Raw genomic sequence first — 13,824 nt, 5'->3', positions numbered from 1 at the left:
GAATACCAACTGCTTTAATACTTTACTTTTGTACTTAGAAGTCCAGTTAAGCACATAGCTAATAATGCCAAATTTCTGGGTTCAGGGTCAATTTCCCTGGCTCTTCTTCCATCTTCCCAGGTTATACCCCTCACTCTACCTAGCTATTAAGAATTCTTGCACATATTTCACCCATAGGTGGGATTGCTAAATGATGGGTCCTTGATTAAATCTATCCTGACTCCTGGGAAACTGTCTAGCCCAGGACTGAAGCCCATAAAAGGGATTAAGGCTAGACAGATAGATATTGAGAATCCTCCATGGAGATGATTATGAAGGCCCAGGGAGTAGATCTCTCTCAAAGAGGAAGAAAAAACAGCAGAGGCAGAACTTTAGAAAAGGCTCACATTTGGCAGATGGTAGAAAGAGGAACCTGTGAAGGAAACCAGTGCAGAAGCAACAGTGAAATAAAGGAACCAGCATAGTGCAGAGGCACAAAAGCTGCTGCAGGTGAATGTTTCAAAAGAGGGGATGATTAAATGGTTCAGAGAGAACAAAAGGTATAAATCCTAATAAATCCCATTTGATTTGGTGGTTGGGAGATCATTGTTTTTCATCAAAGTGATTGGTGGACCTACTGGATATAGTCTTAAAATTTTCCAGAAACTATATCATATGAGGTAAGTATAAAAAGTGGTAAATGTGGTATTGGATACAGAGCTTAAATAAAGCCTTATTTTATTTACTTTAGATGGTAAAACTTCAGGAGATTTTCAAGACATTTTACCTAGGCAAACATAGTGGCAGGAAGCTTCAGTGGCAGTCAACCCTAGGACACTGTGTGTTAAAAGCAGAATTTAAAGAGGTAAGTGGATGTTCCCAAAACTTTTAGTTTTCATCTTTATCTTTAATATTTAGGTCATCCTTCTTAACTGAAAGTTTAGGCTATTGTTTTTTGTTTTTTTTTTTGAGACAGAGTCTCACTGTGTCACCAGAGTGGAGTGCAGTGGCGCTATCTCAGCTCACCGCAACCTCCACCTCCTGGGTTCAAGTGATTCTCCTGCCTCAGCCTCCCGAGTGGCTGGGACTACAGGCACGTGCCACCATGCCTAGCTAATTTTTTTGTATTTTTAGTAGAGACGGGGTTTCACCATGTTGGCCAGAATGGTCTCTGTCTCTTGACCTCGTGATCCACGGGCCTCGGCCTCCTAAAGTGCTGGGATTACAGGTGTGAACCACCATGTCTGGCCAGTTTAAGCTATTGTTTTATAATTGTATCCTAGATATCTGCATGACAACAGTGATAGCTTGTCATAGCTTTATGTATTTTTAAGTAATTTTAGGTGTGTGGTCTTTCCACAATTGATTTGGCCCTTCTGCAAAACGAAAAGCAGTGAACTTTCCCCCTACCCTTTCCTCACCTGTGGATGAAAACTTTACACTGCCACTCTCTATTTTTATTTATTTGTTTATTTTTAGAGACAGGGTCCCACTCTGTCACCCAGGCAGGAGTACAGTGGCACAATCATAGTTCACTGTAACCTCAAACTCATGGGCTCAAGCTATCCTCCTGCCTCAGCTTCCTAAAGTGCTGGGATTACAGGCATGAGCAACTACACCCAGTCTAACACTGCCACTTCTTGACGGAAATCTTGTTGCTGGGAGCTACGAATAGAGTGGGAGTTAAGGGGAACAGTGTGCAATATCTAATCTCAAAAAACTTTAGCTTTTCATGACTAATCTGAGCCAAACAAATCAAAAATACATTTGAAATAGTGATTTCTTGCTGCTTGTGACGAATATCTAGAATGACACATAAGGCTGATTAATTTTCATTACTTTATTCTATTTATAAGGCTTAAAAAAACTGTTAAAAGGTCAGCTAATCCTTCCCCCTATTTTAGGTAGGGTCACACCTAAACCTCACACTGGAATACTGTATTACCACGTCAAGTGGCTTTGCTGGATAATGCTAATCATGTTTCTAAATCCACTAATTGAAAAATGCTTTTCCTATAAGAGATGATTTGATTAATTTTTCATGTGTTTTTTAAAAAGTGATGACTAAACACTTTTATTTCTTCAACAGGGTAAAAAGGAACTCCAGGTCTCTCTTTTTCAAACACTGGTGCTGCTAATGTTTAATGAGGGAGAGGAGTTCAGTTTAGAAGAGATCAAGCAGGCAACTGGAATAGGTTTGTAGCAAGCATTAAGTGTTCACTATGTGCACACCACTATGTTAAGAGGTCTAGGGGACATACTTATAGGAATAATCCCTTGCTTCAGAACTCTTTTGAGTTGTTTTTTGTTTTGTTTTGTTTTGTTTTTTGTTTTTGTTTTTGTTTTTTATGAGACAGGGTCTCACTCTGTCACCCAGGCTGGGGTCCAGTGGTACAATCATGGCTCAGGCTCAAGTGATTCTCCTGCCTCAGCCTCCCAAGCAGATGGGACTACAAGTGCATGCCACCATGCCTGGCTAATTTTTAAAATTTGTTGCAGAGACAGGGTCTCACTATGTTGCTTAGCCTGGTCTCAAACTCCTGCGCTCAAGGGATCGTCCTGCCTCAGCCTCCCTAAGTACTGTGATTACAGGCATGAGCCCCTGCACCCAGCCAGAACTCTTTTTTTTTCTCCTCAAGACGGAATCTTGCTCTGTCACCCAGGCTGGAGTGCAGTGGCGCGATCTCAGCTCACTGCAACCTCTACCTCCTGTGTTCAAGCAATTCTACTGCCTCAGCCTCCCGAGTAGCTGGGATTACAGGCGCCTGCCACCACACCCGGCTAATGTTTGTATTTTTAGTAGAGATGGGGTTTCACCATGTTGGCCAGGCTGGTCTCGAACTCCTGACCTCGTGATCCGCCTGCCACGGCCTACCAAAATGCTGGGATTACAGGTGTGAGCCACCGCGCCTGGCCAGAACTCTTTATATAACCATAGGGAAAGGGGGAAATGACACTTGACATAATGTCAAAACCAATAAGTACTGGCTTGTGGTACTGACTGTAAGTGTGGTAAGCGTTCAACAAAGTAAGAGATCACTGTGGACTGGCACAATTGGGAAAGCTGTCATGAAGCAAGTGGCATTTGAGCTGGGACTTCAAGTTTTGGTCAGGGAGAAGGCATATACAGCAAGGGGAAATATTTTGAGATGAGGTTTGGAGGCAGGAATGGGCACAGTATATAGGCCCATGAAGAGCTTAATTGTAGCATAGAATCATGAAGAATCATGAAGAGCTTAATTGTAACATAGAATAGTGAGTTAAAAAATTAGGTAAGATGAGTAGGGCCTGATTGTGGAGAACCTGATAAGTCTAGCAAATGAAACCTACACTGTAGTGTCTCAACTATGTGGCATGGTGGAAGTAATTATTTGGACCACTTACTGAAATCAATCTACAGGGCAGCTGGAAGGATCAAGGGATTCCAGTTTAGATGCTATTGGGATGATTCAGGCATAAAGTGGAAGGGACTTAGACTAGAGTGAGACCATGAAAATGGAGAAAACTCATCTCTGTGGAAGCAGCGGCTAGCTATTATGTTGAGGATGAAGGAGAAGGAAAAGTTAAAAGATGATTTCAGGGTTTCCCAACTGAGAAGGTTAGTGGTATCACCACTGACAGTTGGAAAGAGGACACAGTTATGTGGAGACGATGAATCAAATTTTGGACGTAACTACAGTTGATAGTAAAACAGCCAGGCGGAATTACCCTTTAAACGTGCAACTGGAGAGAAGTGAAATGTCATTTTGGAAGATTTGGTAGTTGCCCACATGGTATGATAATTGACACCTTTAAAAGAGGACTAGGGGCCGGGCGTGGTGGCTCACACCTGTAATCCCAGCACTTTGGGAGGCCAAGGCGGGTGGATCACTTGAGCTCAGGAGTTTGAGACCAGCCTGGGCAACATGGTGAAACCCCACCTCTATTTTTTTTAAAAAAAGAAGAGGACTAGGAAAAAAGCCATTGGCTAGAACAAAGAAAAGTTGTTGGTGACCTTTGGGAAAAAATGAAACAGTTTTAATAGGGGGATGGAGTGGAAGCTAGATTGAGGTAGAATGTCGTAGTTGTTCATGCTGGTAACAAATAACTAAACCTCTGTTTCTTCTTCAGAGGATGGAGAGTTAAGGAGAACACTGCAGTCATTAGCCTGTGGCAAAGCTAGAGTTCTGGCAAAAAATCCAAAGGGCAAAGATATTGAAGATGGTGACAAGTTCATTTGTAATGATGATTTCAAACATAAACTTTTCAGGATAAAGATCAATCAAATCCAGATGAAAGAAACGGTATTTCTTTCACTTTATCCTAGTCCTAACACACTGGAATTATACATGTTAATAATCAAAATATATAAAGATTTTTATACCTGTAATACTGCCAATGCCATTAATATTTTCTGTGCCTGTGTCTAGCTAAATATGTTTCCGTATTTGATTTTGGGTGTTTGGGAGAGAGATTGTACAGGATTGAGATGATACTCAACATGGTTTTATATCTTACTTTATTTAGTATTCAATCTTTAGAATTTTTCCATGCTATTAAATAGCTTCAAAAAATGGCAGATGTCAGTGTAATATTTTTACATGGCTCTTATAGTTTGTTCAACCACTGTTCATTTTGGGCAATTAAATTCATGACTTTTTAGTATTATAAATAAGATTGCAAGAAACCTCTTTGAAACTAAATTTTAATCTCTTTGATATATGATAAATTTGTGGAAGTAGATTTTTTTGGGTTAAAGGGTATGAACATTTTAGGAGTCTTAGTACATAATGTCATATTGTGTTCCAGAAAGGCTGGACCGGTTTATACTCTGTCCAGCAGCATATGAGAGCCTGTCTTACTACGTCCCCCAGCACTAAAGATTATATTTTCTTTTGCCAACTTGCTTGGTGAAAAATCTGAATTGATTTATTCACTATTTATTTGATTAACAGTGAAGGTGGGCCAGGTACGGTGGTTCACACCTGTAATCCCAGTACCTTGGGAAGCTGAGGCGGGCAGATCACCTGAGGTCAGGAGTTGAAGACCAGCTTGGCCAACATGGTGATACCCTTCTCTACTAAAAATACAAAAATTAGCTGGGCGTGGTGGTGCGTGCTTGTAGTCCCAGCTACTTGGGAGGCTGAGGCATGAGAATCACCTGAACTCGGGATGTGGAAGTTGCAGTGAGCTGAGATCGCGCCACTGCACTGCAGCCTGGGTGACAGTGAGACTCTGTCTAAAAAGAAAAAAACAAACAAAAACAGTGAAGGTGAATATTTTGTTTGTTTTTGCCATTTGAATTTGTAAGAGACTTCCAACTGCAGCATCCTGAAACTGCTTGTTTCAGTTCCAATAAGGTTTAATGCAGTATTTGAAAAAAAAAAAAAAAATTTTTTTTTTTTGAGGTGGAGTCTCACTCTGTCACCCAGGCTAGAGTCAGTGGCACGATCTTGGCTCACTGCAGCCTCCGCCTTCTGGGTTCAAGCGATTTTCCTGCCTCAGCCTCCCGAGTAGCTGGGGCTACATGCGTGCGCGACCACACCCGGCTAATTTTTGTATTTTAAGTAGAGATGGGTTTTCACCATATTGGCCAGGCAGATCTTGAACTCCTGACCTCATGATCCACCCGTCTCGGCCTCCCAAATTGCTGGAATTACAGGTGTGAGCCACCACGCCCAGCTGAAAAAATTTTAATGTAGGACAGCGACCAGTATCTTCAAACAAGTTCCTGTCGTTTTCACATACACATCAAAGACAGGATATTTTCTTAAAGGATTACCATGTCCCTACTTTTAAAACATTTATGCTGTACCAGGAAGAAACTGCTGCAGAAAGCCCAAACTGTTTTTTTGGTTTAATTACTAAAGATGAACATTTTTACTTTAGCATCAAGATTGGTAAACCGCCTCCTAAATACCTACATTTCTGTAAGTCTTGAAGGATTGTAAGCACTAATGGCATGCATGTCTGATTTATATATTACAAAATAAAAATTAATTTTCAAAGAGGTTGACTCTTAACTAGTTTGCTTAGCCAGTTAATACCATGCCTTGAGTCAGAGGTCAGACAGAGTCACTTTATAGACAAGCTATTGTCATAGAGAAATCTGGTTAACAATCCATTGAAACTGATACACACATTTAGAAGATATCAAAGACAGAGTAAAAAAACAAAATGGTAAATTCCACATCAGCTATCTCTACTTCTAGAAAAGCAATTCAAAGATGATGTTTTTCTATTAACTAATACTAGCATTACTTCATTGGTATAGGGCAATATAATCAGAACAGAAAGGAGTTATGTTTGTAGGATTTTTCTCTGTCAGCATCTATATTTATAAGACCCCATTTACATAATTCAGTACCTTTAAAGCAATAACAATGTCATGTCCCTAAAATGCACAATTTATGTAAATAGTCAGGTTTTGCTTCTGGTATAATTCTTAGGTTTAAAACTTTTTTGTTAGGTTGAAGAACAAGCAAGCACTACAGAAAGAGTATTTCAAGATAGACAGTATCAAATTGATGCTGCAATTGTTCGAATTATGAAGATGAGAAAGACACTTAGCCACAATCTCCTTGTTTCAGAAGTGTACAACCAGTTGAAATTTCCAGTTAAGGTAGGTACTTCTGTGTTTTCCTATTGAACGTGTTATAAATAAAAGAAAGTACATTAGATTTTCAGACACAAATCTTGCAAACATAAAGCATCATGACCAGTTAGAGAAAAGTTTTAATTTCCCATGTTGATGCATATGATTTAAAAAAAAAAACTTTGTTGGCATATGTGGGCAGCAGTGACAAAAGGGGAAAATAACAGAAAAGCCTGGATACCTGAAAGTTGAACTGCCAAATGAGTGTTTGAAATTTTCAAGTTTATTCACTATATTTCTTTTGAACTTCTTGGTTGGTTTATTTACTTCTTTTCCTCTTGAAATACCATGGTATTTATTGAAATACCATGGTATTTGACAGATTCGGTTATTGTGGATTGAGTTAAATCTCCTGTTTAGTTAGCTTATATAAGAGATCATCTGTTAAAAACCATACCGATAACTAGTCATGATTAACCATCTTTTTGAAAAGTATGGTGATAGTTCTGGTAAACTGAAATTGGTCATTAAATGGAAACGTTCCACTGTGAATGCCCAATAATAAAGTCACTTAATGTGATGTTGTACTGGCCTTTTTTACAAGTTTTAGGAGGTAGATAGCCAAACTCTTGGATGATAAACATTGATAGAGTTTGAATAGACTGCTAGCTATTAGGGTTCTTATGAGCTTTGGATTTTCATAAATCACTTCACCTTGCTGATCTTGTTTCCTCTTTTGTAAAACTGAGATAATAGTAGTACTTACCTTGTAGGAGTATTGTGAGGTTTAAGTGAGATCATGAATGTAAAAATCTTAGCACTGGACCTGGTACATAATAAGCACTCGGTAGCTCTTAGTTCTAATAAGGTAAGCATTTTCTTTTCTCCAAACCTAATATCGCACTCCTCATTACCACCCTCTCACCCTCATGCTCTGCCTAACAGTCATTTCACCTCAAGCCAGAGAGATCACGGATGCTGGGGAAATTAGGGGATCGCTGTAGTTAATATTGTGCTGATATTCTAGGTCTTTCACCATAATTAAGAGAAAGTCATCTGATTTCCCAATCTTGGGATTACTGGATAAAATTTTCACTGCTGCATCAGACTGCCTCCCCTCTTTTCCCCTCTTGAACAAGTGGTCATTTTACTTATCCTGAAAAACTTTCTATTAGCAAACAAGATTATATTATATTTACAGACTAGATACATAAGATATATAGTGGAATTTTGTCATCCAGGAGCTTAGAATGCAATCATGAAGATAAAGCTACAAGCTTTCTTGATTACTTTTAAATCACAGGATGCAGAAATCCAAGTCACTTAAATGCACTAAACCAGAAATATGAAGATCTAAATTATGAGGTACTTCATTTATCAAGCCATTTCATGTATTTTTTTGAGATGGAGTCTCTCTCTGTCATCCAGGCTGGAGTGCAGTGGCATGATCTTGGCTCACTGCAGCCTCCGCCTCCCGGGTTCAAGCACTTCTTTTGCCTCAGCCTCTCGAATAGCTGGGACTACAGGTGCACGCAATCACTCCCGGCTAATTTTTGTATTTTTAGTAGAGACAGAGTTTCACCGTATTGGTCAGGCTGGTCTCGAACTCCTGACCTCATGATCTGCCCACATCAGCCTCCCAAAGTGCTGGGATTACAGGCATGAGCCACTGCACGTGGCCAGTATTCTTTTAAATAGTGATTTTTTTTTTTTTGATATGGAGTCTTCTTGCTCTGTCACCCAGGTTGGAGTGCAGTGGCGTGATCACGGCTCACTACAACCTCCACCCCCCGGGTTCAAGCAATTCTCCTGCCTCAGTCTCCCTGGTAGCTGAGACTACCGGCGCCCGCCACCACACCTGGCTAATTCTTGTATTTTTAGTACAGATGGGGTTTTGCCATGTTAGCCAGTCTGGTCTCGAACTCCTGACCTCAGGTGATCCACCCATCTTAGCCTCCCAAAGTGCTGGGATTACAGGCATGAGCCACCGCACCCGGTCTAAATAGTGATTTCATCAATACATTTAAAATCTTAATTTATAAAAATGAAGCCAACTAACTCTTGCCCAAAGTAAAGGTGCGCTTCATGAACTATCTTGACAAAACTAGTATTCTGTATCCTTAAACTACCTTACAGTGCTCATGTGAAGTTACAATAAATGTAGTCTTTTGTATTTAACCACGCGAAGGGTAGCTGCTTCTGGCATGACCTCTTTAAAATAGAAAAGTAATAGAAAGTATTCCATAACAATATGACAAGGGTGTGACAGTTTAATGTATGTATAGTATATAGTACAGGTTGAACATCTTTAATGAGAAAATCCAAAATCTGAAATGCTCTAAAATTGGAAACTTTGAATGCCAACATGATGCCACAGGTGGAAAATTCCACACTTTACCTCATTTGACAGGTTGCAGTCAAAACTTTGTTTCATGCACAAAAGGTATAAAATTATCTTCAGGCTATGTAAGGTATGTATGAAACATAGATGAATTTTGTGTTTAGACTTGGGTCCCATCTCCATGGTATCTCACTATGTATATGCAAATATTCCAAAATGAAAAAGTCAGGACCAGGCATGGTAGCTCACACCTGTGAGTACTGGGATTCCAGTACTTTGGAAGGCTGAGGCTGGGGGGATCACTCCAGAACAGAGTTTAAGGTCAGCCTGGGCAACATAGCAAGACCCTGTCTATTAAAAAAAATTAAAAGCTACCAAAAAAATCAAAAATCAAAAACACTTCTGGTGTTAAAGAATCTTCAACATAGCTGGGCACGGTGGCTCACGCCTGTAATCCCTCACTTTGGGAGGCTGAGGCAGGTGGATCACCTGAGGTCAGGAGTTCGAGACCAGCCTGGCCAATATGGTGACACCCCATCTCTACCAAAAATACAAAAATTAGCCGGGTGTGGTGGCTTGTGTCTGTAGTCCCAGCTACTCGGGAGGCTGAGGCAGAAGAATCGCTTGAACCCAGGAGGTGGAGGTTGCAGTGAGCCGAGGTAGTGCCACTGCACTCCAGCCTGGATGACAGAGCAAGACTCTGTCTCAAAAAAAAAAAAGAATCTTCAACGTGTATAAAACATTTTTTAACCTGGTTTATTTTCATGATACTTTTCTCTAAAAAAGAGATTTAAATAAATAAAAATTTTAAAAAAGGAGATTAAATTCATGAGCCAAAACTGTTGTCTTTTTAATGGGGTGTTAACTAAATGGGCTTGAGCCAATGATAATGAACTTTACATTGAAAATTTGCCTTCTCTTACAGCCTGCTGATCTTAAGAAGAGAATAGAATCTTTAATTGACCGGGACTACATGGAAAGAGATAAAGAAAATCCCAACCAGTACAACTATATTGCATAGAATGTTGGCCTTGCAGCATTTGGTGTCATATGCAGTAGCCAGTGGATAAACTAACCTGTTGATTCAATATTATTTGACTCCTTTTTTACTACCGATGACCAAATGAAGCAGTGTAATTAATGGAAATAGTTGAGTGGACTTTTTCTCAGTGGTTAACATGCCTATTTTAAAGAGTAATACTTACCTTTAAGAAGAATGTTGTTGAACTCTTTGCATGTTATTTAGTACGATGTGCAGAAAACACTTAAGAACGTACCTGGTCTTCATGAATTCCTCTTTGGAACTGGGAAAGAGATCCCTGTGGCTATTAAAAAGGGGGGAGGGTTCTTACACACCATTAATTATGAAGCAAAAGGTTTATTTGCTTAAAATGTCATTTAAAGATACTTAAACTGCATGCAAACTTTATTTACTGTACAGAGTTCTGGATGTATTTATCAAATAGAAAAACCACCCTTGACTTGGTTGTTCACCCGTTTTGTGATTTCCCTTAAAAAGAGAAATGAATTGTCATAGCTATTGATATTTTACTAGGTAATGTTCTGTTACACTGAAAGGGATGTTTTTTAAAAAAAAATTATTTGGAAACAAGTTTTCAAGTAGGGGGACAGTTGCTTACATAATATCTTGTATATTCACATCCTAAAAATTTTCATTTATGAGTATGGGATGTGTATATATGGCTTAGCCCCAAGTTAACTGTGCTGATTAACAAGTACTTATAAAAATAGCTAAAATAGAAAATTAATGATCAGTTGTACTAGAGGAACATCATAGAAGAGAAAAATCCAACTCTTTATATTAAAAATGAATACAATAAGAAAATCGCAAAAGAGACCAAAATGAACGTGTTTTGTAAATTGTTACAGGAGCAAAAACTTCTCAACTAGTTTTCAACATACTTTAGACTTTAAATGTTGTTTGGACAGTTTTGTCTTCAACTTGGACCAATTGTGGATTGTTACAGGCTTCCTAGGATTTAGCATTCCTATTTTCTCTACCAAAGTTTTTTTTAGAAGCATCCCAACTCTTCTCTTTGTTGATAAATAAGCCTTTCCTGTTATCTTCATTTTAACTTGCTAAAACCCTAGATACAAAGGTCCTCCCTCATGTTTCCCACACAGCCCCTGTTTGGGAATTTGAGATTCTGTGTCATGCTGGTTTTCCTTTCAGAATTGCTTGAAATTCAGTTCTCTTAGCCACTGGACACCTAGTTTTCAAGAGAATGTCCCAAGATTGTTTATATATACAAAATAGCAAAAGTACTGTTTTTCGAATTGATAATTCAAGCAAAAGCCTTCTCTTTACCATCACTGTTTTTGTTTTTGTTTTTGTTTTTGTTTTGTTTCCTTGTTTCTATTTCCTTGAAGCTTTGAAGGGAGGAGAAGCAGAAAATTTTGTTTTTGTTTTTTAAAAATCAGAACTACTTAATGCTTTTTGCCACAGCATATTTCCTTGCCTGTTGGAGCCGTTAGGAAGATTACCTATGTCCTAATCTTCAACCTGAGAAGATTTTTGACTCTTGTGTCTACTGTTGATTGTTTTCTTGAGTTCTCAAAGACCTGTGGCCAGGTATTTTAAAAAGTCGTCTATTTCTTTCTAGTTGCATCAACTTGCACACTGGTGTCTAACTATATGTGGTATTCGGAACTTGTAATTCTTATTGAGCAGCCATTGCCTATATTTTCTCAGCTCCTCACTGATTTCTTTATATGAGCTCAGCTGACAAGCAAATGCAGCTATTTTGTTTGCCCTCTCTTCATACCGGACCATCAACAACAGTGTTCTAACTCATTCCTGATGGTCTGTGAGATGTAGACTATTACACAAGATTCAAGTTACTCATAAGCAACTTTTAGATAGAGTTGGTCCTGTTAGGAGGAGACTCTTGATGTCACCTTCGGTATCTTGAAAGCAGGTCCCCTCCTTGAGGCTCTTAATTCTTTGAAAACTTGATGCTGTTTCAGCTGAAAAATTAGCAAGACTGTTAAAAAAACAAGTTGAGGGGAGCTGTTTAAGAAACTGAAAAGTAATTGCAAACTACATTGGATAATTGTGACTTTCAGTTGTTGTTCTGTATGAGTTGAATTTTTGTGCTCTTTTCCCTGTGTATGTGGTGGTTCTATTTTTCTCCAATAAAACTTTTATTTAAAAAAAGTTTCTAGAGAAGATCTTTAAAATTCAAGTATTGTAAGAAAGTTATAAAATCACAGGACTTAAAATCTTCCTAACAACTTCTAATGAACTGACATTTGTTGATTTTGTTATTTTTAAACTTTTTAAAAATTTTGTGATGATTTTGTGGTAATGCTATAAGAGTATGGGGGAGGGCATGGTTAACAGGGCGAGGAAAATTCCCAGGAATCCTCAAGGTGGATAATTATTCTTAAACATGCGGATACAAGTATAAACATTGCTTCATTCAAATCCTCAGTGTCAAAGTGTTTCATAAAGTCAATATGAAATGAGTCTAGATTTGAGTTCAGGGGAGAAGAAAAGATTACTCTTAGTTATGGCATTTGCTCTGCCTTTTCTGTTAATAGTTTTTTGAGTTCTGGGCCAAATACTCTCAGAGTAAGATGTTCCTCAAAGTTTTTGAACCCAGTTCCTCAGTCTGCTTGAATGGTCTTAATATGATGTCTAGCTATACTCTTGAAATTTTTGCTGTGTATGTGAGTGTACAGTTCAGAAAACCAGTTTAGGCATCTGGATCTAAAGATTTGAGAAGTTTGTTTTTTAATCTTGATATTCATAAATCTTTTAAAATGAGCTAGTCTTTGTTTTCATGACCACTCTATTTAATGCTGTGAATGGCAGGAGTGTTATGAGCATGTTCTATTCTCTTATTTACATAAAATTGCCAAAACAAATTGTTCATTAAAAAGAAAAGAGCAGTACTGATGAAAATTTGCATAATTATGCTTTGTAAAATGATATCTTGCTAATACTTCATTAATGAATATTTTTCAGTGTCCTACAAAAAAAGAAACCTGCTTTACATTTGAATATTGAAGTTTGTTCACCTGCAAACACTTGGTTCAAATCAAACACTTTGCTCAATTATTTTTCTTTCTCCCCTTGCTATTATAAAAAAGGGTATTTTTTCTTTTGAATGGACACATAATGTACCTTCATGTTTAACAATCCTTAGAAGTCATCTCTAGCATAATGAAAAAGACCCTAACCTTTCTTTTGTAAAACCCTTTCTATTTGATGTAAAATATAAGAATGTGCTGCATTGGCATGTTAGAACTTAATAGTTTTGCCAGCTGTAACAACAACAGATCCTCTTCATTTGTTCCCTAATTTCAAAACTTTTCTTTAATTTTTAAGTTTTTTATTGTGGTAAAGTACACACGAAATTTACCATTCTAACCATGATAAAGTATACAATTCTGACATTTAGTACATTCACAATATTGTGCAGTCACCATTATGTAGTTCCAGAACATTTTCCTCAACTCTAAAGGAAACTTGGCACCATTAAGCAGTCATTTCCCATTCCCCCTTTCACCCAGCCTCTGGAAACCACTGCTTTCTGTCTGTCTGGATTTGCCTATTCTGGATATTTCCTATCAATGGAATCATTATGTGACTTTTTGTATCTGGTTTCTTTCACTTAGCATGATGTTTTCAAGGTTCCTCCACATCATATGTATTGATACTTCATTCCTTTTTATGGCTGAATAATAGCATGTGTATACCATATCTTGTTTATCCACTCATCAGGTGTTGGACATTGTATGGTTTCCACCTTCTGACTGTTGTGCGAAATGCTGCTATGAAGATTTGTTTACAATTATCTGTTCACGTTCCTGTTTTAAAATCTTTTGGGAATATACCTAGGAGTGAAATTGCTGGGTTATATGATAGTTCTGTGCTTAACTTCTTGACGAACCACTAAACTTT

General features: G+C 38.2%; 1 protein-coding gene across 2 annotated transcripts in view; it reads left to right on the top strand.

The window, feature by feature from the left end:
* The window catches only part of CUL4B (cullin 4B), a 55,819-nt gene extending 45,837 nt beyond the window's left edge, over positions 1-9,982 (top strand). For both annotated transcript variants that reach the window (XM_063634853.1, XM_055269390.2), the window contains 5 exons: positions 731-844; positions 2,069-2,174; positions 4,090-4,262; positions 6,428-6,580; positions 9,820-9,982. In XM_063634853.1, the coding sequence (XP_063490923.1) occupies positions 731-844; positions 2,069-2,174; positions 4,090-4,262; positions 6,428-6,580; positions 9,820-9,915 (642 nt within the window). In that variant the 3' untranslated portion in view covers positions 9,916-9,982. The remainder of the gene's footprint in view (positions 1-730; positions 845-2,068; positions 2,175-4,089; positions 4,263-6,427; positions 6,581-9,819) is intronic.
* Positions 9,983-13,824: the final 3,842 nt, after the last annotated feature.

This window comes from Symphalangus syndactylus, chromosome X (genome assembly GCF_028878055.3).
Source record: "Symphalangus syndactylus isolate Jambi chromosome X, NHGRI_mSymSyn1-v2.1_pri, whole genome shotgun sequence".
NCBI classification, from domain to species: domain Eukaryota; kingdom Metazoa; phylum Chordata; class Mammalia; order Primates; family Hylobatidae; genus Symphalangus; species Symphalangus syndactylus.
This window is presented reverse-complemented; position numbering and strand designations above follow the sequence as displayed.